This window comes from Cupressus sempervirens, chromosome 7 (genome assembly GCF_028749045.1).
Source record: "Cupressus sempervirens isolate cs-2001-9-10 chromosome 7, ASM2874904v1, whole genome shotgun sequence".
Classification (NCBI taxonomy): domain Eukaryota; kingdom Viridiplantae; phylum Streptophyta; class Pinopsida; order Cupressales; family Cupressaceae; genus Cupressus; species Cupressus sempervirens.
In genome coordinates this window covers 776,459,874-776,487,564 of record NC_143124.1, presented here as the reverse complement: position 1 = coordinate 776,487,564, position 27,691 = coordinate 776,459,874, and the positions used below count along the sequence as shown (strand labels likewise).

At 32.9% G+C, this 27,691-nt stretch overlaps 1 protein-coding gene across 1 annotated transcript; it reads left to right on the top strand.

Moving 5' to 3' along the window:
• Positions 1-23,516: 23,516 nt before the first annotated feature.
• Positions 23,517-27,432, top strand: LOC149549630 (protein NRT1/ PTR FAMILY 5.2-like). The gene is made up of 4 exons (XM_089794942.1): positions 23,517-23,655; positions 24,485-24,702; positions 24,867-25,429; positions 26,493-27,432. Exons 1-4 carry the CDS (start codon positions 23,517-23,519, stop codon positions 27,430-27,432), a joined length of 1,860 nt encoding a protein of 619 aa, XP_089651068.1.
• The last annotated feature ends 259 nt before the right edge of the window (positions 27,433-27,691 follow it).

Genomic DNA, 27,691 nt, shown 5'->3' with positions numbered 1-27,691 from the left:
ATAATAAAGTGGAGAAGGAAACACAAAAGGATGATATGGAAACTGTTGAAGTACAACAAATAGAATAGAGTGTGTAAGACACACAATTTCCACCTCCAAGTCCTCCACATGTTACCTCCACACCTACAAATACAATAACTGTATAGATGTTCCTAACAATTCTAGTTAGAACATAAATCCACTAACTGTAGAGGATCTTAAAAATATTCTTTACCAAACTACACTATAAGCACAATTGTGTACAAATCTAGTCTTGGTGAGTGTGGAAGAATTACAAAAGGTTGTAGTTGAAGTCACAAGGGATAAGGTGAATCCATAAGAACCACCTTCTCACATCCCTACAACCATAAGTGGAAAACCAATAGTGTAAATAATAGTAGACACATCTGCAAAGGTTGACACCACAGTTCAAGTCTTGATGATTGAACAAAAGACATATAGTACAGAGGAGACAGAACCTATAAGGGAGCAAACAAGACAGATAGATACATCTATCTCTACAACACAAGTACAAGGTGCAACCCTACAGATCATAGTAATTGATAGGGAAAGATCTGAAGAGGACAAGGAAATTCCTAAGGAGAAGGAGCAAGAGGCAATACAAACATTGGTAAATTTTCCTACAATAGGGACTCCAACGATGCTTCAAAAGCTGAGCACTGTTGCCATGCCACTGCAAATATTTGCACCAAGCTCGAGCTCAACAAGAGTAGCAAGGGTACTTTACTATGGAGACCTTGCATTAGATGAGGACATAGTCATTCCCAAATATGACTATGATAATATTACTCTTGAGCAGATCAATCTAATGCAAGAGGCATTAGAAAGGAAAAAGAAGTAGAAAATACTCAGAAATGAGTACAAACAAAGGCAAGCTTTACATGAAATCAAGGACATCTTTCTAGATGCCTTCATCTTTCAAACACCTGATGAAACTAAGCCCATTATGGAGCAACTATCCAATATAGTGGACCAAGTGCAAAATGAAGACCTTGATACAAATGCCAAACTACTAGAATGGTCAGAAAGGAAATTTTAGGTGAAGGTAAATGGGAAAATCTCTACTAAAATTGCACTTTCACAAGTTGAGCCGACAAAGAAAATTGAAAAGGTAAAGGTGGTACTGGAGAACATATTCTCATTGTACTCAAAATTGTGTGACCCATCAATTTTCACACAGGAAACCAGCCAGCGAATAATAAGCTTGGAGAGGAATTTAAAGATATCAAGCATGCAACTACCCAAAGATCCAGCTTAGAGTGAGAAGCATTTTAACACTACACTTCACACTTAGAAGGAATTGTCTTTGTTAACAACATATGAGGTAAATACAAAGGCCAAATTAATCTATATACAATCTGCCATAACCCCACACATGGAAATTTTGCAGAAAGAATTGGCCTATGCTAAAAATGTGTTAAAGAAAGACCCCAATCTTTTTACATTAGAAGGCCTAGTTCACCTTGCAGCAGAGTCAGCCATCCAGATAAAATCACTGGAAATTGCACTACAAAATTGGGATGTTGCTATGAGGATAGTACGGGAGGTAAATAAATCCTTTTTGGCAAAATATTCAAAGAAATTAGATTCATACTCAAAGAAATTAGATTCATCATGTATAGTTAAGTGTTTTTGACACTCATGTCAAATGGGGAGATTGTTGATCTCAGATTAGTTTTGACCCTTTTTATTTTATTGTTCAAATTCTTGTTTTGACCCTTTTGGCTATTAGGTAGGGCTATTCTATTTTGTTGTTTCAGCTCTGTTCCTGCTTCTATTTCTAGTAGTTGTATGTTAGGAGTTTGAGAACTAACATTCCCCTCCATTTCTAATTGCTTGTTTGGTGCAGGTTGCACTAGTTTGGTGCTAATTTATCACACTTTTTGTGATTGTGGGAGCATGATTTATGGGTTTGGACAAAATTTTGGCATTATGCGTGTGATTTTTGGCTTTGATTTTGGGCTTGATAATGTCACCAATACAGGATCAAAATGCACATTCTTTTTTGAAGTAATTGACTCCTCCCTATGTATCTTTCCTTCCTCACCACACATATTTTATTGGACTAGATTTTTTTTGGAGGGAGTTCCTTGTACATGGATGTCCTTCATACATTTGATGGTTTGTGAGTTATTCTTGATAGTGGTTTAAGATTACTTTGGCAATTTGTGATGTTTTTAAATGAATCTAGGCAAGATTATCTCATGGCATATGTTCAAACATGGAGTTCTTTTGGCCACCAGTTTTTAATCTGGCACTAGCCCTTTGCTCGACTTTATGTTTTCAACGGTCAAATATTTTTTTTCGATAGGGGTAATTTTTTGGCTTTTTTTTGCCTCAACGGCCATTTGACCATCAAATTTGGGCTTGTCACTTGCTAACATCAGCATTGCATCACCTTCTCAGCCTCTATTTAGACCTACCTTCAAATTTTTTCTCATATCTCAAGCATACAAACTCCATTTTTTGCAAACAAGATATCATCGAAAATATAATTCTGAGCCTATCACAATGTTATAGTTAGTTTTCAGTTTTGATATTTTTTGATAGCTTTTTCTACTATCACAGTCAAGAGTTCAATTTTGCACTTCGGGGGACATACCTTGAGCATTTGATCTCCAATTTGGGAATTATTTATATTATTGAAAAGATCTTTCTAGTGATGCTAGTTGTTTTTCTAGATACTGCTATAGGAATATTCTATTCAATCTTCTACTTTTTTGGATTCTAGTGGATATCTTAGTTATTTTAGGTCCAAGGATCAATTTCATTGCTTCAGATGATTTTTTATGACTTGTACTATCTTCTTTATTAGTCTTATGAATCTTCTAGTCTATTTAGACACCATTTGTATGCATTTTTTCAAACACACTAAGATAGAGTGCCATATTGTATTTGTATTTTTGTTTCAGTTGTTTTCCCTTTTGTGCCTCCTGATTCAATGCAGATTATAGTCTTCTCTACCTGGTTAGATTCTATTTCAATGGAGGTTCTTCAGATCAGTAGTTCCTTTTGACAAAGCTTTTCATCTTCTACATGCTTCAGTGGTGTTCTTCATGATCATCTTTGTTCCTATCTTTTGGGACATTCCCTAGTTTGGAGGCTTCTTTAGTCCTTCACTAGTTTCTTTCAGTATTTTTTCCATCTCTTTTTTGAGTATAGTTTTTCCCATGTGGTTTTCTCTATTTCTCCTATTTTCAGAGATTTGGTTGTGCTTGGGTACCTCATCAGGGCTTGTTTGTCGGGACCTAAATCTACTTTCAATAGTAGTTGCTAGGTTTTTAGATACTCCTTAAGTTTATCTTAAGAGGGGTGTTAGAGTAATTAGATATTTTCTAATTAACTCTAGTTGTTTAAGCTAAACTTTAGGCATCTAATAATTAATTCTTTTATCAATTATTTTGATGCAACCTAGGTTATACCTTTTTAGGGTTTCAATCTCCTTTATAAGGATGATCTCTCTTTGTAATTATTAACCAATTCACTTTTGGTAATAGCAATTTCACTTTTTTCTCATCAAGAATGTCTCATCTATGGATCTAGAAATTTTAGCCTCCATAGCTTTTTCTTCTCTCTTTCTCTGACAAGTGTTTGCATGTAGGTGATTCTTGGGAGTTGTGGGGTTGATCTTTCATCAACTTCTACAAGCACAAACTAAGTTAAAAGGTCATGTTTCCTTGTGGGGAAAAGAATTATAGAAGGATGGAGAAGATAATGATTAACCTAAGATTAGTAGATGGAAACCATGGTTTCTATATCGCCATATTCATCCCTGATGATTATGAACTTGAATTGTTTAAGAAGTTGTAGAACTTGAAGCAGAAATATATGTTAGTGAAGAACTACACTAAAGAATTTTACAAGATACAAATCAGATCTAAAGATCATGAAACTTCTAAGGAAAAGGTTGCAAGGTATGCTAATGGTTTAAGATTCAATGTTATAAATAAATTGAGTATGTTGAACTTATTTCAGTTGAAGATACTTATTAATATACATTGAAGGCTAAAGAAAAGTTAAGAAGAAAGAAAGGTAAATAAGTGACTAAGGCAGGTAAGCAAGTTATTTCTAATAAGAAGCATGTATTCAAATGTACTTGTTTTAAATATGGTAAATATGGACACCAAGCTTTTGAATGTCCTAGTGTGAAGTTTGACAAATGTAACTCAGTAGTCTAGGAAGATCAAAAAGTGGACACTTGTGATGTTGATTTGGTTTCACCTAAATTTGGAGAATCTCTTTTGATGAGAAGAATCATGTTGGCTAAGCATGATGTGCAACTAGTGCAAAGAAGGAAATTATTCTAAACTATCTTTAAGTTTGAAGGTAAATGTTGTAAAATTATTATGGATGTAGGTAGTACTGATAATCTTGTCTTGAAGAAATGGTTAGGAAACTTGGCTTACAAAGATTGGAACATCCTATTCCTTATGATATCATTGTTTAATTTTTTTCTAGGTTAGACATTTTAATGTTGTCATTTATGGAAATATATCGGTCATATAAGATGGGTAGATCATGAAGATGAACTTATGGTAGTTATAATTAGAAAATTGTCAAAGTGTCATATATTTTATCTAGCAGAATAGATAGAGTTTTGGTTGGCGAGATTTATAGCTCATCATTAACATGTACAAAGTTAGGTATGACTAACTAACACTATGATTATGATGTATGGGAGTGTACACAATTGCATGGACTATACAAAAAAACATTATGGTTAGATGACTAGTTACAATAGTATACAAGCACAATAGAGAATGATAAAGAAATGGGTATTTTGGGTTAAGAAATTATTTTGTTTACAAAATAATTACTTAACTAATTAGGGAAGACATCATAGATGCTAATCCTAAGAGGGGAAAAGTTAAGTATGTATTTTGTAAAATGTATAAGGGTATGAACTCTGATTGGGCAGATAATTATAAAATAACAAGGTATAAAGGAAAGATTATAAATGTGAAGTTGAGTGAGTGATCAAGTAATGTAATGCAATATTGATGTAATGAAATTTGATTCAAATTTTGATGTATGGTCTGAGAAATGTGAATTATGTGATGATAAACAAACACAATAGCAGACATTGAAGATATCAGCAACAATGTAAAGAGGTTTTTGTACGTATCTCTTTGTATTAATGAAACTATATTATACATTTCATGTTTGGGCAGTGGGAACATCTTACATACATTTTGTATTTGTATATAACAAATCATAATAGGGTTGAGGCTTCTAACAAGGACTGAGAGACCATATGATTGTAATAGACTCCTAATAGGTTCAATATCTTTCACAAGATACTTTTTATTAGTGGATCATTTTGTGGGTACCATCCCCACCGGGGTTTTACCTTGGCTAGGGTTTCCCTAGTTAAAAAAATATGGTGTTATGATTTCTCTTATTGTATTGTTATGTTTATTGTTCAACATAGTTATTTTACTTTCTTATGCATGTTATAAAGTTGTTAAAGATATCCAATTTTGGGCTCAAGTTTGTGAAATACTTATTCACCCACCTCCCTCTCAATATTTCCTATTCATAACAATTGGTATAAGAGCACAATTACTCAAAAAAGGCTTAACATCTTGAGTAAGATCCCTATGGATATGAAACCATTACAAAAGAATCTAGAAGAAGCTCTTAAGTAGATTGATATTCTTACTAAAGAAAGAGATGCTCTAAAAGAATGATAGAAATATGCTAAAGTCTACATTCAAAAGTTGAAAGATAAGATAGATCAATATCAAATCCAAAGATTAGATCAAGGAAAGTGATGAAGTTTCCAAACTGAAGAAAGAAAATGAGATCCTAAAGCATGAACTTAAGATTACAAATCTAAATTTAAGCTTGAAGGATGATACCAATATTGTTGAATTTGATTTGAAGTTCGACAATGCAGATCTAAGATCCAACCTTATAAAAGTGACATCTAAGCTTGAGTCTTCCAAGTTACAATATGCAAAAATTAAGAAGTACAGTTCACTATTGTGAAAGGAGAGTTAACCGAGTCTAAGCAACAAATTGAGAGAATATATTCTAGAAATGAGAAGATTGATGAATAAATGTCTTTTCAAAGACCTTGTTATGATAAGATTGGTCTTGAATATTTCATTGGAGAAAAGTCAACCAATAAATCTGAAGCTAGGAAGGAACCTAATCTTGAAAATCATTAGACTTTTCAAGATAAAGAATATCTAAATAAGATTGAATCAAATAAATCTAAGAATGCATGTAAGGAGATTGAACAACCTAAGAAACTTGAACAAGTTGATGAACCTAAGCAATATGAGCAAACTGAATCACCTAAAGAAGTGAGATATGAATTCAAAGGTATATTTTATGGATGTAATATAGTTGTTCATATGAAAAGGGATTGCATAAGTAAGTCATTTAAACAAATTATTGATTGTTATTGTTATAATTATCATGGTTTTGGTCACAAAATAGTTAATTGTAAGAAACCTGAATTTGATAAGAGTAATAGCAGTATTATAATGTTTACAGGTACTAACCCTATAGGAAGAAGATCTAATGATAGAAATAATGGAATGATAAGAAACATCATGTGTTACATATGCAACTACTTTGGACATATTGCCATAAATTGTAGAGCATCTGTTAACCAACCTAGACCCACATTCGGAAACAATACACCAATATGGGCCAATTACATAACAACTTTGGTCATATAGAAAGATTTTATAGAATTGACATGAGGAACAACATAAGGAATCCAAACTTTAGAAGAAACATGAATAGAAATCAAAGCCAAAGATCCATTAAGTTCACATGTGGTGTTAAAAGAGAAATCAAATGAAGCACCTGAAGGCAAGTTTGAATAAGTTGTATTGATTGATTCATCCTACTTGAACTAAGCACTTTTATAAAAGGAATGAGCATCAAAAAGGTAGAAGAGATGTTAGAGAAAGAGTTAAGGTATGCACAGTTAATATGAGGTAGAATATGATATGTTGAAGCTAAGGTTAAGAGTGCAAAGGATTGTGAGTTCATATGTGGATACATGAAAGAAAAACAAGTCTCCTGGTAATTAGAAACAACTTTTTGTGAATTATGTACTTGTGCAATTAATGGACTAGGTAAATGGAAAATATTTAAGGATCAAAATTGATATTTCAAGCATCATTCAAATGTGCAAGAATTTAAGGAGAGAATTGAAGTAACCTAAGAAGCATTAAAGTGAATTCACCTATAAACCCTATTTTCGTGAAATTGAGGTATTTTATAAATTTTGAAAGTCTAAGTTGTGAATCTGAGTATAGAATTTGCAGTAGACATGGATAGATCCTTGATTCATAATATTGAGGATGAATTCAAATCCAAGCTAAAGATAAACCCTATACAACCCTTAGAAGTTGATCCTATAGCAATATTTTAGTTATTCCAAACAGAGTATTAAATTTAGAGAACATTGGTTGTTACTTTAACAACAAGTTTGAAATAGTATGAGAAGGAAATGTGACAAAAGAACTTGATCATGTTTACAACCAAGATATGAGCTTTAAGAGTGGATATGAGAACCTAGAATACAATGAGTTAATTAAGTTCCTATTTTCACATGATTTTGAGGATGATGATTGGGCGAAGGTAATATTGAGTAGAATTCATGATGGAAAATTATGGTTGAGAGATAATGTAGTAGATGTATCAACCAACCTAATTCATGAAGTGACTAAAATATGAAATGAAGTTTCACTACCAGAGAATAAGAATGTGAAGAAACTTGTGTTGGAAAACACTAAGTCTAAGTATAATGGAAGAGGCATTGTGATTAGCAAGATAAAGCAACATGATGTGAGATTCAAATGCAGAATCATGGCATCAAAGATTTGTGCTAGCTCTAGAGAGGATGACATGAAAACAAGTTTTATCCATATAGCCTACAAGATGTGCATTGAAATGTAAAAGTGAATACGTGTGAGATTTTGAGAGTATGGCTAGTGGAGAAATTGGAAAAGAATGAGAAGGTGAAGAATAGTCAATTCAGATTTAGATCCGTAGACACCTAAAATTGTCCAAATCCCTTATCCTGAATAATTAAATAGATATTTATTATGTATTTAATTACCTTACCTTTAATTAAATAAATTTACATTTATTTAATTTCATTTTCCTTTCCTTGATTTAAATAAACTAAGGTTTATTTAAATCCTAGCTTATTCCCCTTGCATCCTAACCCAGCCCCTTTAATTAAGTACTTTGTTTACTTAATTAATCCTTGCCTAATCCCACCTGGAATTAAATATTAAATTTAATTCTATTTGAGCACATGGCTCCTAACTTTAACCCTCACCTAACCTCACTTTCCTAACCTAACCCATCCTTCTAACCTAGGTCAATCTACTTATCCACTAATTAATCCTAGTTTCCCATCTAATCATATCCTTAATCATTTACACAATCCTAATCAAAGGATTAGCAAACCCTAGTCACATGTGACATGTGACTCTTACATCTCTTACACCCTTGTCCCCCTTCACATGTGAACAAAAGGTGTCTCACACATGTGTGAGAAACCTTGAGCCTCCAACCCTCTTACACATGTCATTGACCCATCACTTTCAAAGGTGTCTCACACATGTGTGAGAAACCTTGAACCTCCAACCCTCTTACACCTGTCATAGACATGTCACATCAAAGATTGCTCACACATGTGTGAGCATATTTCTCCCTTTGAATGGTCAAAAACCCTAATCCACATGGAGTCTACTTGGCCTCCACCTCATTGACACCTCATCAATCCTAAGTGATCCTAGCCCTCCATCTTGCATTCAATCTCAACCGTCCATTGCATCCATTTTACTATAAAAGGAGAGCTCCCTCCTCATTTCCAAAGAAGCACTATCTACCCCATTGTTATGCTGCAAGAATTGTGAGCAACCACATCCCATGAGCAAGGAAATCATCAACCAATTGGTGATTTGTGAGGTTTGCATAGTGCTATTTTGATTTCATGTCATACTTAGTTACATGTTTATCTTTCATATTTTGAGGTTTGCATAATCATGTAGGAATAGATGTTAGTTACTTAGCTTTTATTCCTTAGTTACATTTTTATGCAATACAAGATCATTGATAACTTACATTTTTTTCCACTTCATCAAAATATTTCCATTATTATCTATAACTAAGTTGCTTAACAATGACAAGTGTACCATTGAGAAGATAGATGACTTGTATAGAAGATATCCTATTGAAAAGATTGATGGAAGTGTAGATCTAGTTGTGAAGACCTTTCAAGCTGAAATGAAGTAGAATACAAGATTTCACCCTTGGTTGTAAGAAAATTCATAAATGACACATGTTTTATGGTTGACACTGACTTTACCTACATAGAGTCAGTAGAACCTAGAATGTTATATTAGAGCCTCTAAAATATGAGGTTACTAAGGAAAAAATTGAAGGATATGTGGAAATAATTCTTAATTCATAAAGAGACAAAGAGTTTAATAGGTTTGGAACCTATGAAGAGATCATGCAAATGACTAATCAAGCTTAGCTTGAGAAGTCATCAAAGAAGAAGGATGAAGCCACTATAAGGAACATCATGGAAGAGGCACAAATGACACTTGAAGAAGTAGTAGTTGTTAAACTAATAATGGTAGGGATGAAGAAGAGTGGACAAGAAGGTATTATGCTTGTCACACCTCTTGTAGCAGTAAGACCATCAAAAGGTATAATTGTTGTAGAACCTCATGCAGCAACATTAGCAATTCCTTATGTAGTTGTTGCACGAGAGAAAACATAAAGAGCACCCACTATTCAATCAACAAAATCTAATGAAGAGGAAGAAGAAGTAAGGATTGTGAAAATGAAGAGGAAGTTAGCTAGATTAGTTGAGATCAAACAAGAGCCAACAAAGTTACCTAAACAAAAAAGAGTGAAATAGATGGCAGTTGGACCAAGAAAGAGGCACAAAGAAATAATGACATTTGAATCCAAGAAAAAGGTGAGAAGGAATCTAGGCTAGAAAAGGAAGAAAAAGAACAATCAGAGAGTGTGGTCAAAGGAAGAAAGGCTTGGAAGCCTAAAATTGGGAAAGTGAATTGTGCAATCATTGATGAAGGTAATTGTGTGCAATTAAGATAATGTTACCACTTATACATTGGTATTGAGAGATTAGATCTCAAGAATGTCATTATTAGACATATGATCATGTCTAATAAGAAATTTGAAGATATTCAAGGTCAAATTCCTAAAGATATGTATGACAGATAAATTAATAAAAAGACAAGAGTAACTGATGAAGATAAGAAGATTAGAGAAAATATGATAAGGAAATTGTGTGAAGTTAAGAATGATGAACATCTTGAAAGTATAGTGAAAGTTATTAAGAGTGTACTTAGAAACAAGAGAAGAGAAATTTTGATAATGGGAGGAAAGTATGAAAAAGTAAACAAGGAAAGTGAGCAAGCTATTATAAAATTCATTACCTCTGGCCAAGAACAAGGAGAAATAGCAACTCAACAACAGTAATAGTGTTGAAATCAACTCTACAAGTTACTATAGGAATTGATATCATGCAAGCGGACAACACAAGAATCACTTTAGACATAGAAGAGTACCCATTCAAGGGTTATGTTACAAATGTTGAAAATTTGGTCACCTACATGAATTTAGAAGATGAGGAAGAAAAATAGAACAAGGAAGAAGAGGAAGAAAGAAAGAAAGAAGGAGAGAAAAAGAAGAGACTAGAAGAAAAGAGGATAAAAGAAGAAGAAAGTAAAATAAAGGAAGAAGAAGAGAAGAGGAGAGCAAAAGAATAAAAGAAAGGGGAAGGAGAAAAGATGAAAGAAGGAGAGGAGAAAAAGAAAGAAGCAAGAAGAGGAAATAAAGAAGAAAAAAATGGAAAAAAAGAAAAAATAAGAAGAGGATAAGAAGACAGTAGAAGAAAAGAAGAGAAAGGAGGAAGAAGAGAAGAAGGCAAGTGTACCTAGTTCTTCTAGAAAACCTCTTATTTCTCAGTCCTTACAAGATATGATGATGATGATCAAACATAATTGATTTCATCACTCAACAAGATCATAGAAAAGAACAAGAAAGTGAAGAGTCAGTAGAGTTCATTGATGGAGGTGATAGATAGACTTCAGAACACCATGTTAGTGTAGATAAAAGAACCAGATCCACAAGATAAAGAAAAACAAATAATTCAAGATTTTAACACAAAATTTACTACCTTGTTAGATATAGAAGCTATAAAGGCACAAACTTTGTATGATGCATAAATATTTAGAAAAGTCTGTGATAATATCAAAAGTGATTTGAAGAACCTTGATGAAAAGATAAAGGAATTGAGATAGTGTTTGACAAAAGAGAAGATAGTTAATGGAAGTGTGTCAAAACACACACTTCAATTAGGGATATTTCAGATGAGCTAAGCACCAAAATCATAGAATTAGAGGCACTCATGAATGAAGTGTAGAACCCATCAATTAAAATTATTGATATGGAGAGAAAAGTCAAAAAAATAAAATGATGAAATCAGAATTTTGGAGTTACAAAAGGAGATGAAGTTGAAGATATTTTCATTGTTAAGGCTAGAACACCTTGCATTGAAAATTGATCTTGTACAAAGACAGTTGGAAGAATCTCTATGAATGAAGGCATCTTATGAAAAGTTCACCATTACAAATCTAGATGTAGTAGAGATATATTCTTATGCTCTATGTGCAATTTTAAGTGTTGCAGATGTAGTCAAGGACAAATGGTACGAGGAGTTATCTATTTTGAAATATAAATTTAATGATTGCATCTCACAGATCACTAGTCAACAACAACCATGAAGGAAAGATCAATAAATTTTGACTTGTGCATAAGTTTTGAAACCTTTATCATTGATGTCAAAGGGGGAGTGACAAGGAAAATTGTGTGTGTGTGTGTGTGTGTGTGTGTGTGTGTGTGTGTGTGTGTGTGTGTGTGTGTGTGTGTGTGTGTGTGTGTGTGTGTGTGTGTGTGTGTGTAATTAAGGGGAAGCAATGTAGAAATTTTAATAAAAGTTAATCAAAATGGGAGTTATAATGTAATTAGGAGATATAAGGAAAGATGGTAAATATGATCCACAACTTTGAAATTTTGTCAAGGCCAATTTTGGGAAGTTTTGTTTTTTAGGCTTGCCAATTTTCCCTATGTTCCCATCAATGCCAAAGGGGGAGATTGTTGACAATTTGAATAGGTTAGAAACTTTTGTGTTGCCATTTATGGCAATATATCAGTCATATAAGATGGGCAGATCATGAAGATGAAGTTATGGCAATTATACTTAGAAATTTGTTAAGTGTCATACAATTTATCGAGCAAAACAGATAGAGTTTTGGTTGGTGAGATTCATGAACTTCTCATGGCCACATGTGAAGTTAGGTATGGATACCTAATACTATGATGAATATATATGTGAGTGAGAAAGATTATACTGATTGTATGGACACAATTATAGTTAGATTACCAATTACAATAGTATACATGCAAAACAAAGCATGATAAAGAAATGGGTGTTTTGGGTTAAGGAATTATTTTGTTTATGAAATAATTAACTAAATAATTAGGGAAGACATTTTAGCTATTAACCCAAAGAGGGAAAAAGTTTATTTTGTATTTTGTAAAGTGAATAAATGCATGAAAGCTAATTGGGCAAATAATTATAAAATAGCAAGGTATAAAGGAAAGATTGTGAATACAAAGTTGAGTGAGTGATCAAGTAATGTAATGTGATATTGATGTAATGATATGTGATGTGAATTATGATTTATGATCAAAGGAATGTGAATTATGTGATGAGAAACAAAGGCAATATTAAATATTGAAGATATCAACAACAGTGTAAAGAGGTTTTTGTACCTATCTCTTTGTTTTAAAGGAACTATATTATACATTGTATGTTTGGCTAGTGGGATCATCTTGCATACATTTTTTATTTGTATATAAAAAATCCTAATGGGGTTGAGGCTTCTAAGAAGGTGTAGTCCTCTAACAAGGACTGAGACATTATATGAATGTAATAGACTCCTAATAGGGTAAATATCTTTCACAATATATTGTCTATTAGTGGATCATTTTGTGGATACCATCCCCACCAGGCTTTTCCCTTGGATAGGGTTTCCATGGTTAACAAAATATGGTTTTATGATTTATCTTATTGCATGGTTATTTTTATTGTTCAACATAGTTAGTTTACTTTCTCGTGCATGTTATAAAGTTGCTAAAGATATCTAGTTTTGGGCTAAAGTTTGTGAAATACTGATTCCCCCCCACCGTACCCTCAATATCTCCTATTTCTAACAATCATTTGGTTTCAAGTTGATCATTGGGAATAGGTTAGAGAAAAATGCTTGGTTAATTTCAATATTGAACCTTTTAAGGATGAAGTATTATGTGATATACTTGTCATGTGTTATTTGGAAGACCTTGGCAATTCGATAGAGGAGATATACATGATTGCATAAAGAATATTGTCACAGTTGAGAAATATGACAAGAATTTTGTTTTGATTCCTATAAAGGATGAGGAAGATGGAAATTCAAATAACCTCATTTTTTTCAAGACTTTTGGTTTGAAGACAATAGAACCTATGGTTGAGGTTATTTCTGAAGTAAAAGACAATCTAATCCCATGGTTAAGAACTTAGGTAAAGAAAATAAATATTCTAATAAGATGAAGGCATGCAATAGGTATGATTCATTTGATCTTGGAAATAACAAAAATATCAATTATGAGATATCTGATGGAATAATAGGTTACAACATTAAGTCTGGACAAACTTCTATGTTGGTTGATGAAGAAGATTTGTGGATTAAGAATGAGCATGGGATTTATGTTTTGAATTCTTTCAGATGTTCACAAGACATCTTTTATCACCTTGTGTGTCTGATTTATGAGTATCCTTGGGTTATGATAATCGTGTGTCATCCAAAAAGATATTTGCTTGTTTTATAATCTCCAATTATCTGTCTAACAGTTTGATTCGGCAAACACTTGTTTGTCCTTTCTAGCTTATGTAAACTTACCTTCATATTGTGTACCTATCTTGCATCATTATCCTAAGTGCTCATAATTTAATGTTACAACTGGTGGAAGTTCATCTTCTTGGGTGCTAATTTTTTATGTTGTTCTTCATACGATACCCGATATTTAATTTAGTGAGGTTCTAAATTTAAGAGTTAGCTTACACACTCTTGGATATAGGTAGTTTGTTAACATGTGGACCTATACCTAAGGCTACACAATTTTTTATAATGTATTATGTATTTGGCCATTAAATCATTGAGGATCAATCCTATAATGTATAAAATGTTTCCTATTATTGAAGATTGTGAACTCAAAGTTGACCTATGTATCTTGATGACTATATATATATATATATATATATATATATATATATATATATATATATATATATATATATATATATATATATATATATATATATATATATATATATATATATATATATATATATATATATATATATATATATATATATATATATATATATATATATATATATATATATATATATATATATATATATATATATATATATATAAAATCTTTGAGTCTTAGAAGGTAGTACCTTGGTATTTACTCATTTTGGAGGAGATATCTTTCTCAAGAGTAGCAAGTTTTGATCTATCTAGAATGTATTGGTTGTTTAATCAGAAAGGTCTTAGAACCCGACATGTCATTTTGTATGTGAGTTATCTTATTAATTAGTATTCAATTGTGTGTATGAATATATTTTTTCAATGAAGTGAGTTATATTCAATTGTCTATTTTTATACTTTTGTTTTGTTGTTATTTTTTGAGGGCTTATCCATCGTCTTTAGAGGTATGTTTACCTTGCACTAAATCACTTAGGTAGGTCATCATTAAAATAACCCTCCCTAAATCTAGAACTTAATCACAAATTTTATCCAAACCTTGGGTATCATTATTAGAATGGAGAAATTATCTACATTATTACCTCATATTGCCATGTTTATTGGTGTTGATCTTTAAGAGTCTTTGGTTATTAAACTAAACCATGATATGGTTACTTGCCCTATTGAATTCCTTGGAGGACTTAATGAATTTTATTGTGTCAAAAAAGAAGGGAATAAGAGGAATAATTTTCCTCTATGAGACTAAAACACAACCCTTCAATACAACCTCTTAACCCAAAAGATGTTAATTCTCAACTGGTCTTTCTCAAATATTCAATGCACAAATCTTCAGCCCTTACTTATTTCATGTCCTTGACCTTTGTTAAGAAACTCCTAATGACTCTCCTATATATTCCTAATCTCTTTATTTACATTCTTATCCTCCCTTCTCTATTGACCTCCCTAACAAGCCCCCTAACCCTCTTCCTCCTACTAGTCATGAGATGGTCCCTGATTTTGAGAAAGACACTTAGAGTAATAATATTGTAGACAAATTGAGAAGTCTTGAAGAGATTATAAAACATACAAATTTTTTAGAGCATAATAGAAAAGAATATAATGGTTATATAAGCATATCTTTTAAATAAAGTGTTGACCCAACCTCTCTTAAGAGCCTCAATACACAACAACTAGCAAAATGAAAGGTCAAAATCCATGTTGTATTTAGGGATAAGTTAAACAATTGAAGGTAAGGATTTGCCTTCTATCCTTGGAGAATTTTATCTTCCCAAGTGGTAACCATAAAGATCACCTCCTACCCTCAAAAGAAGGAAATATGTGGCAAGTCAAACTCATCTAAAGTCAACAAATTGGGAGGGTCTCTTAAGGGTAGTTTTGATGAGTCCAAAGAATCTATGGTAGGCAAAGATCTATATCTCGACAATCCTTGTGGTGATGATGCCTTTAAGGCTACAAATATATCCTATGATTCAAATGTATATGATAACTTGTCTAAATTTTCCCTCATTTTCATCCATGCTATCCAATCCCCTCAGGTTGGTGTTGTAGACACCTAAATATTATTACATCATTAAGTAATCTTATTTAGTCATCTTCTAGGACATTATTGATTAAGTATTTAAAATTTAATTAATCAATTTTCATCCCCTAGTTAATTAATTAATTTAATTAATTATCTCTAGTGCATTCTTCTACTATTTCCTCTGACTGCTCAACCTTCAATGGATGGGTGGGATGTTGTATCTGCCTCGGGGCCGCCTGCAGGCTGGGAATAGGCTTGGAAATTTGTGCCCTGTCCCTCATCTCCAATGGATGAGCATTAGATTTTGGTTCATGGTGGTGAATGGATTTTTGGTTTGAAATTTTAAACTACTTTGTATCTTCCCATTTAGTGGGACTGTGTATTTGCATCCATTAAATATGGATATGTGGTTTTCATGCATAAAACCAAATGTAATTATTGCTATTTACTAGCATGTATATGATTATGACTGCATGGTTTCTTTCTAGTTCTTCCACAGATGAGTCATTGAACTAGTTATATTAATACAATTATGGTGGGTCTCCCACTTTTTCCAAAAAAAAAAGTTAATTACTTAACTATAGCCCAATTGATAAAATCAAATGACAACCCAAAGTCTAAAATTATCAATTAAATCCCTATTTTTTCTATTAAATTAAATAATTTCACTATACCTATTTAATTTAATCCCTCATCCCCTTTTATTAAATAAATCATTTATTAAATCAACCCCCAACCCTTAACTATTCTTAAACCCTATCATTAGCTAAATCCAACCCATTCACCCATATTAATTCTCCATTTGCCTAATTAATCCCACTTAATTAAATCATCCCACTTGCCTCCCTCTAACATGTCACTTGTCTCCTAATCCATCCTCTAAACTAAGCCTAATCCCCTTCCTAAACATGCGCACAACTTTAACCAAAGGTTAATACTTTCTAACCCAAGCCAAAGTCAAACTCCCATCCCATCCCTCTTACATTCCTATCCGAGAAACTTTAATGCTCTTACAAATCATTAATGGCTCTTTAAAGCCTCTTACATCCCTTTTTCATACTCTTCTCCTGTCATAACTACCTTTGACCACCCATTTTGACCCTCTTCTCTCATCTAATCCCCTTGTGACATTTTTCACAAGGCTATAGATTTGAGCAATCCATGTGCTTCCCCTTTCTGCAATCCTAGCTTTCCCTCACCTTTCATCCATTCTTGCATCCTAGTCATGCATCTCACCACCCCTTGGCCTATAAATTGGACCTTCCCCTCTCACAATGATGATCAACTCATATGCAAGCTTAAGCATACATCCACCATCATTTTGGACACATCTAAGCATTAAGGTCACACTTGGGGAGCTCACTATACTTGGCTTGCTTTCTCCTTATGTGTCTCCTTCATCCTCTCATATGTTTGTCATATTTCTATATTTTGTGAATGTTAGATTTACTTTTATTGTTCTTTGCACACTAAGATATTATTGCATACAGGTCTCTCCCAATCTATCAACTTTGTATGTGGTCAAAGTGGCACTAGTGACACTCCTTACAATGAGAGAGGTGATAGTACTGGTTCCCTTGATCTACTAGATGGTTAAAAATTAGGAAATGAGGAGTTAGGTAAAATGATAAGGTCATTGCTCCCCAATTTGAATCTATAGTTAAAGAGTTAGTGATAGATGCCTTGTATACCCTCAAAGTCAAGGATAGAAGATATATTCATCAAAAGAACAAAAATTATATGGCTTAAATGCCTCTAATAAGCCTTTTTGGGTGTTGAGCATTATGTAGACTTCAAGGTGGCCAAGAAAAAAGGCTTGTAGGTTCCACCAGTTCCAAACTTGAAAAGAAACCTACATATAAATCCTTTCCAAAGTGTTATATTTGTGTTTTCATGAAGCCCCTATGGATACATCCCCATGAAGATAAAGTGTGCATCTTATAATGTGAGGGAGTTAGAATCCTTAGAAAGAAAGTACTTAGTAAAAAGGTTCCTCAATTTATACAAATATGTGGACTTCCTCTTATTGCAAAAATTAAGGTTGTCCAATTTTACCTAGGTATAATATTAAATATATTTGGAGGGATACCTTGACATTCACAACTAATCAGTGCAAGGGAAAGGTTGAATTTGCAGTGCTTTTGGAGGTCAAAAGGAAGAATGTGGTCAAATGGGGTATCTCCCCTTAATAGGGAAATATGTATTTCTAGGAAGGAAAAAGATCTTACCTTCAAGTTCTAATCCATCTATGCCCCTAATGAATACAAAGACAAGTTGAACTCTAGAAATGGATCTTTGAACTAGAGGAAATCCCTTAGATAATTTTTGTAGACTTTCATATGGTAGAATATCCCCAAGAAAAAGCAAAGGGGAGAAAGTTTTAAGAGAAAGGCAATGAAAAATTCTTTTGGCAAAGGATGTTATGGAAAAATAACCTCTAGGATCATCTAACTGGAAATAAGATTGATAACCTAGGGTATGGTATTCTTGGTGCAATTATCAACAATGAAGAAATAACATTTAATATTGGCTTGACCATTTCTATGCCAATTAATATTTATTTAGTTTTGATAAGAGCCATGGTAACAACCATGTAAAGGTGGTGCCTTATACACTATCAAACCACTATCTCATTATTAAAAAAATTGCTTACAAGGATGTTGTCCCTTCCACTATAACAAAATCTAAATAATTTCTATTAAATAAAGAACTATTGGACTACGAGCAAATCATTAATTCTATTTTCATCATCAAGAAATTCAACTCTTGGTCTTACATTGATTAATCTACTATTGATATATGTAATTGTTAACACAAAAGTTTGCATCCTTGCTTGAGGTATGAACCTCAAGTGACCTTGTGTAACATGGAAACAACCTCCAAGTGTAGGACTTGCACTCTAAGTTTGAATCTTCAAAGAAGGCCAAATTTCTTACTATCAAGGTATACCTAAACTACTGCTTGAGAGGAAAATAGAGAAGGAGAATAGAAAAAAATTGCAAAAAGGGAAAGGCGGGTGATGCATTGAGATAGAACTATGGTTACAACTCTATCCACAACTACACAAAACATCAATGAAAGACTCCAATACATAGATCTAGACTCTGATCTACCTTTAAATAACTCACATGCAGGTTTGGAATTGATTAAATGTTGAAAGGAAGGGTATCTTCACAACACAATAATTATCAATAGATTAAACATAACATATGACTCTAAGAAGTAGGAAAGAAACAATCAAAACAAGGCAAAAGAGATGCACAGATAATGAATGGCGAGAAGAAGTAAGAAATAGAGCTATTTCATTAATGGAAGGCAAAAGTTGCAGAACATAACGCTACTGCAAAATACAAGTAGAGAAGAACCCTTAAGAAATATTTACAACTTTCCTTTATAAAGTTCAAGCATAACTCTGATGTTTACATTGAGTTCAAACCCCAACGAGGTGGAGTTAAGTTGTAGAGGAGAAAAATAATTGAGAATCAGAAAGAAATCTAATCATGGAGTTCAATTGTTCATGGAAAAGCAAAAAATGAGTGCACCTAGTCATAGGAAATCAAAAAAATGATCATTATATGCATTAAAGAGGCATGGGGGGCATTGACATCGTGTAAACAGGGCCTAAGAAGTTTCTTAGCATTGAAGAACTAGCCTTGATGGTGTGCCATGGACAAAAAAAACCATGGGGAAGGATAACACGAGATGTTCTCTGCCTACAAAATGCAGGGTTGACCACGGGGGGGGGGGATCTACTTTCCCCAAAAATGAGTGGTAGTCGCCAATAGATCTTTCATTTGAAATGGACAACCCAAAGGTGACAAAAATCTCCCTAATAAAGGATTAAAACACAACCATTAACATAGATGAGCTTTGTTTCCAGTAGATGGCTGAGATGTCGCAAGGAGATTCCTCCCAATTAAGGAAGCAAATAGCACAAAAGGTGGGGACCCTTGCAATGCGATACAATTTCAAGTCTCAGAGCCTCAAAGAAGTACTGTAGAGCGAGGAAACATCAGAATGGTAATGCATGGTAGTCGGGCACAATTCTAGGCTTTGGAGTGTTGAAGGAACAATGTAGCATGATGAAGCACTAGAATGGAGATGTGTGACAACATCTCGCACAATTTTTGGCTTTAGAGTCTCGCAAGGAGACTAGCATATGAAGAAACACTGAAATGGCAACACGTGGCAACATCTTGTGCTTTTGGGAAGATGGGCAGCTAGCTTGTGAAAACATGAGTTGTTGATCACTACAGCATGAGTCAACCCGACCAAGAACAAACCGAGCTAAATCAAGAAAATAAGAAACTACAACTCACTCAGTCAATGAATAAACTGAGTTAGCTTGGTCAATGAAGAAACCGAGCCAACACTAAATGTTAGCCACCAACCTTAGCATGTTAACCCAAAATAAATAATCCAACCCATTAAAGATCTCTCAGATTAGATATTAGTGATGGGCTGAATGGGGGGGGCAAAATTGGCGAACAATAACCAAAACACTCACTCTTGGAAGAAACTCTTTTAAGTAGTTGGGAGAAAGTTTCCCAAGATGCAAGATTGCAAAAGACATCTTTACATGAGTAATTAATGATATCATAATAACATCTCCAAACTAACCCTTGCAATCTGGATACCACCCTTGAAATTACCCATGCTAATAATGCACTAAGCAACATCTAGAATAATAGGATTCAAGGTGCTAAGTTCAAAACCAAACTTCTATCTTAATCATGGAAATAAAGGGACCAACTTTTTTTTCTTCTAATAATTGAATATATATATGGGAGGAAGAGTAAATTCTACTAATCGGTAAGATATATATATATATATATATATATATATATATATATATATATATATATACACCGCTAAAGATGAAGTTGTTGATATGTTTAAATCTATATAAACTATTAAGAACATTATACCTTAAAACATTTAGTATTTAGGATGAAAACTCCTATTCAAGAAAATTACAATTGAGAATATTAGTAATGCTATCAGATCATTGGCTAATGACAAGGCATCTAGGCTTTATGGGCTTCCAATAGAAGGAAGGGAGATCAATGCTAGAATTATCAATTTAGTCCCTAAAGAAGGAGATAAACCACTCATTACAAACTAGACTCCTCTCACTCTATTAAATGGTTCTCAAAAAATTCTTGTCAAAATCATGGTTAAGAGACTAAAGGATGCCCTTCTCTTAGTGATTAATCCCACACAAACAAGGTTTGTCAAATGTAGATATGCTTTACAAAATTTGATTACATGTTTGGAGACTACATGAGTTTGGAGAAAAATCCCAAAACAAAAAGTTTACATGATGCTAATTGACTATGAGAAGGCTTATGAAACAATAAAGTGGGTTTTTATATTCATGACATTGGATGGTCTTGGCTTCCCAATACAATTCCAACACATGATCATAACTCTTTTCAAGGTACTAATGACATGGGAAACAGGGTCAAAATGCTCCTATCATGCTTTCTAGATCCATTAGGAAGGATTGTCCATTAGCTCCTACCTTGTTTTTTAATATTGTAGATGTTATTTTCCATATTTTTATCCTTATCACAATATTTAAATTTCATACTGCATTAATTTTGAGGTAAACCTTACATTACCATAATCAATTAAATTTAGTTTAATAGAAAACTACTATTATCCTTCTCAACTTAATTTATTTATAATTGACCCATGCAGAGTATACTTATAATAGATCTCTTATTTTTAATCCATGAATGACTTAAGCAAGAAAATATTAATATATAAAAATCTAGTATTAATATAAGGATTTAATATTTAAGTATAAATCTATGAAGATTTCGCTCCCAAAAAAAAACCACAAATCTCATTTCAAATAAAGTAAGAAACTTCAATTTCATCTTTGAAATCAAAAGTCCAAACAAAATTAGGCAGGTCTCATGGGAGGGCCTTGGACTTTGTTTTTGTAGAGCCGATGGCCTGTGATAATTTTTTGAGCGGGGCTAAAGATTTATTTGGAAATAGAAGCTCCAACTTTTTACACCTATTAATTTAATTCATGAGACCACTAGCTTATGTAAAAACTAAAAAAGTTAATACTGAAACAAATTTAAAATATTCATTAGACCAATCACCTTAAAAAATATTTAATAGTGAAACAAATTTAAAAAATTCATTAGACTGATCACCTTAAAAAGATCGGAACAACCTTAGTCTTTCCTGAACTATCTTCTTGTTCTGTCACTTCTACTTGCATCTCTATCCTCTTTTTAAGTCGAGAGGCTTTCTATAGTGGAAGCATTCATCAATGTAAACATTTGGTTGTTTTAATAAAATTTGATGTTTACTTGAGTGTTTTATAAAATGGTGAGTTGGTAGAATGATGAGTTGACACATCACACTTATTTATATTTTAAAAATTAGTAATAATTTATAGTCTGTCCATCTGTCTATATAGCTATAAAGAAGGATGGTTGCTTGCATTTAATTGTGTAATTGCAAATATCGAAGAGCCACTTACTAGAACTAATAAAAAAAGATATACACATAAAGAAACTTCTTACTTTTTAAATTGAAATTGAAGATGTTTCTAAAGTAGTGAAAAACTCTCTCTTTTTCTAATGCGAATATTAGAAAAAAAAATCTTTTAGTAAATATGTAAATAAAAAATATATAACAACTTATTATTTTTCAATATCTTATTTTTAAGATATTTAGAGTAGATCTAAAAAAGCTTATAGGAAAATAAGATATTTCTAAATTTTTCCATTGCATATATTTCTAAATTATTTATCCTACATACAACATATAAATTGATTTAAATTATTTATCTTATATACAAGATACAAAGTGATTTATTTAATGTCAAGCGAATCTATTATGCTAAATACATTACATCGACTTAGCTAAATCTCTTAGCGTATTTTATATATATATATATATATAGAATATGTATATAAACTAGTAATAGATCTCTTTTATCCTTACTTCAGAAATTAAAATACTTGAACATAAATCAATCATTTAAAATTATAAACAAATGTCATTACAGATCCAATTGAAACAAACACTGAACAAAATACAGTTAAATCATTAATACCAAGAAAAGGCAGTTAAATATATTTTCTCCCTCAAATTGTTGGCATCGATCGTGTCCCCAAGCCAAATTTCATGCTTTTTTTTGTCCAAATTGAAAATATATCTAAACTCCGCCCATTGTTCATTAAACGACATTTCACAGATGGAAAGGTATCCAAGGCCATTCACAAGGGACTTTGGAAAAATCTAAAATCAATCTTGCGACTGATAAATCAATTTCAAACTTAATTAATTATTTAGATGTAGCAATCACCATCCAGAAACATAGAATTACTACAAAAAAATTGAACATCGGATATATCTGTACACATTGATATAATTCAGGTATGTTTTCTGGTTAAATCAGCTGATTTTCATGCTGAACATTCGGGCACTAAGTTCAACTGTCGCAATAATATTCTGACAATTTTGATAAACAGAGGAATTTTTCTCATATGAATAAGGAAATTGGTGACAGTCTCTTATCATCTTTGTCTGATTTATAACTTCAACCCTTGAAGAAATAATAAGAAAGAATCATGAGCACTGAAAAAGTTAGGGAAGAAGGTAGTATGGAATCTGAGGAAAAATTTACAATGGATGGTTCTGTTGATTTGAAGGGCAAGCCCGTTCTTAGGTCCAGAACTGGAGGATGGACAGCCTGTTCATTTCTAGTTGGTAAAATATATCAAAATCTATAGAGATTTTTAAATGTGATGTGTAGCGTAATAACAGATGTTTTATTATTTTGTCTCGTTTTTGAATTCAATTGTAAACATTATTTTTTCAATATTTTGAGATCATATTTTGTAATCAGAGTGCAAAAACAGAGAGCTGCATAAGTCAGATAATTTATTTTTATTTAGAATCAATGATTCAGAAGATTTTGCAGATGAGATATTGGGATGGCTAATTTCTTAGAAAGATTTATAGCTTTGCTAGAGTGGGGTTGTTATTGTACTAAAAGATTTATCTGGTAGTGCCTAATATAACTACTCAACTTATAGAATAGAAGAGGCAGTTAAGCCCTTGTCACGAATCCTAAGCGTATTGAACATTTCCCCAATATTCCCAGAGAGTCTGAACATTTGAACCTGTGACCTAGCTCTAGTACCACTTGTTAGAGTGGGGTTGTCGTTTCACCAAAAGACCAATCTGGTAGTGTCCGATACAACCACTCAATTTACAGGTTACAAGAGACTGTTAAGTCCTTGTCACAAATTCTGAGGGGAGCACTCAACATTTTGCCAACAAGCTTGTAATTAGTATTCATGACAGATTTACAATTATAGATTCACTTTAGAATCAATGATTCACAAAAATTTACAGATGAGATATTGGGATGGCTAATTTCTTGGAAAGATTCATGGCATACATGTTATCATTATTCATGACAGATTTGCTATTATAGATTCATGAAAATTGATCAAATCTCATCTGTACATTCTATTTCAAAGATTGTATTAATTCATAGTAAATTATTCAATGGGCTGGTGGTTACATGCAGGGTATGAAATTTTTGAAAGAATGGCCTTCTTTGGAATTGCCTCCAACTTGGTGAATTACTTAACCAAAGAGTTGCATGAGGGCACAGTAACTTCTTCAAGAAATGTAAGCAATTGGACTGGTGCCATTTGGATCACTCCTGTACTTGGTGCATACATTGCAGATACCCACTGGGGACGCTACTGGACATTCACAATATTTTCCTTCATTTATATACTGGTCTCTATTTATTCTCAATCTTTATGACATATTATTATGTTTATTTTTTATTATTACACATATTTATGATAATTTCTTGTTATACTTGCATAAACATGCAACTACTAGTATTATGTGCATAACCAAGATAGATTAAGTTTTTAATACTGGATTATTATGTTCAGGGAATGATTCTTTTGACATTGGCTGTGTCAGTGCCATCTCTGAGACCACCAAAATGTGCTGAAGGTGCCAGTGTGTGTCCAAAGGCCTCCACATTTCAGGTTGGAATCTTTTATTTTGCACTGTATGTGCTTGCTGTGGGCACAGGTGGTACAAAACCCAATATTTCCACGATTGGTGCAGATCAATTTGATGAGTTTGACCCAAAAGAGAGGCATCAAAAGGTTTCCTTCTTCAATTGGTGGATGTTCAGTGTGTTCTTTGGAGCACTGTTCGCAAACACTTTTCTGATATATATCCAGGAGGATATCGGATTCTTTGTGGGATATGGAGTTCCTACTCTTGGCTTGATTATCTCAGTGGCTGTTTTCTTGGTGGGAACTCCATTTTATAGACATAAACTTCAGAAAGGGAATCCTTTTGGTCGGATTGCTCAGGTAATAGTTGCATCAGTTCGAAAATGGAGAGTGAAGGTACCTGCTGATGCAGATGAACTTCATGAATTGGAGCCTAAAACATATCTTGTCAAAGGAAGATTCCCCATTTCTAACACTCCGATCTTGAGGTGAACCTAGCAATACTTTGATTTTTGAATTTGAATTTGATTGTGTAAATTCTGTTCTTTGACATTTAGATCATATTTTCTGATCTATTACCAGGGGTAAAACGAATGAGAATATAATTGTTAGAATGTTAATGGGTAGTAATAGAAAGATAGTGAAAAGCTTAAAAAGAAAGCAGAGAAGAGTGTGAAAAGGGAGGCCTATAAAATTAATGAAAGGACAAATTAAAAATGAAACCCTGCCCTGTTCCACCATATGACTTGAAGTTGATAGTCTAGTTTTACTAAGATTTCCTACAGGCTAATGGCTGTAACGAGGTCTACTAACGTTACATCTGTGATGTAATCCTCTGTAAATTACAAGTTAAGTATTTTTTTCCGTTCTATTTAGTAGATTAGTTTATGCTTGCATGGAGGCCCAAATTGGTCTGCACGAAGCTGCTGAGAAGCAAATTTTTTATTTTGATTGATTTTGCATGTTGGTGTAAGTTTATAAGATTTGGGAATGAGATTTTTCTATTCTCTATATTAACTATAGATGAGATGAACAAATTCCATATTATAATTAAATCTTAGTGGCACTGGTGTTGATTTTATATTAGTTTACTAAGTCAACTTCGAATTGCCTTATACATCTGGTTCTTAATTGATTTCATGGATATAATTTGACGGTTGAAATAACTAGACTACAAATCCAAGTCTCTGAAGATCACCTCGCAAAATTATTACTCTCTTTTAAATACTATTGTTCTTAATACTATTAGATTACTATAATCTATGTCTGAAAGTTTCTGAATTAGATTGTGTCCAAAAAAAAAAAATTATCAGCAATGTTTGTGATCACATTCCATGATTCATCATTAGAATAAATAAGATTTTAAAGACATGAAAAATAAATCATAGAATATGATGTGAACAATCAAATCCAAAGCCTCTGCATACAATACCATTACTCTTTCTAGAATATCTTATAAGACTAGTGCTGTATATATTGAATTTCAAATTCAAAATTTATTTCATACATTTGATGACTAATATGTTAATTCATGAATTTATTTTGCTCCAGATTCCTGGATAAAGCAGCAACAAAGGATGGTCCAACATCAAGTCCATGGAGGTTATGCACCGTGACTCAAGTAGAAGAAACCAAGCTCATGATAAAACTGATCCCAATATGGGTTGCCACGTTCATACCAAGCACCGTACTGGCCCAAGTACACACACTATTCATAAAGCAGGGAAACACACTCAGGAGGAAAATGGGGCCTCACTTTACATTCCCCTCTGGCTGCCTTTCGGCATTTGTGACCATTTCAATGCTGGTGTCCATTGTAATCTATGACAGAGTCCTTGTGAAGCTCTTCAGAAAAATTACAGGAAAACCAAGAGGCATAACTATCTTGCAAAGAATGGGGGTTGGTCTAGTCATTGATGTAATACTTCTGATAATTGCAGCAGTAACAGAGCAACAAAGGATTAGGGTTGTGCAAGAACATGGGATTGAAGGGAAACCAACAGCAATTGCACCCCTCTCTGTGTTCATCTTGCTTCCTCAGTTCATACTCATGGGATTAAGAGATGCCTTCATTGAAGTGGGTAAGTTGGAGTTTTTCTATTACCAGTCACCTGAGAGCATGCAGAGCATTGGAACAGCACTCTTTGCTGCCTCATTAGGAGTTGGGAATTTTATCAATAGTTCTCTTCTGACTACAGTGACTAATATAACAGGGAAAAATGGTCACACAAGTTGGATTCTGAACAATCTGAATGCGTCTAGAATTTACTATTATTATGCATTGTTGGCTGTTCTTAGTTTCTTGAATCTTATTTTCTTTCTGATAGTTTCATGGCTGTATGTTTATAAGAGAGAAACCAGTGAAGCTTTCGGTAGTAGTAATGGGATGAGTGACATTCAACAAGAAAAACAGCAGCAGCAGAGTTGTAATGATGCAGACAATGTCAATGCTACATTTATCGATTCGAACATCCAGCTCGTTCCTAAATGAGAATTGTATTGAACTCTAATAATTATATTGTGATTGACTACTCTCATAGTATTTCATTAATGTTATGAGTCGTGGAATATATGTTGATGTCATATTTTTGCTCAACAGCATAATCTTCATTTATGAGAAGAAATTTGTTCAAGGGAAACTCTTTTACAATTGTCGGAGTGAATTAAACAAAATATAGTTGACAACATCAAATGTATCTTTCATTCAGTTCCTGTTGTGGTTTCTAGTTTTTCTGGCTCATAATTCTTAA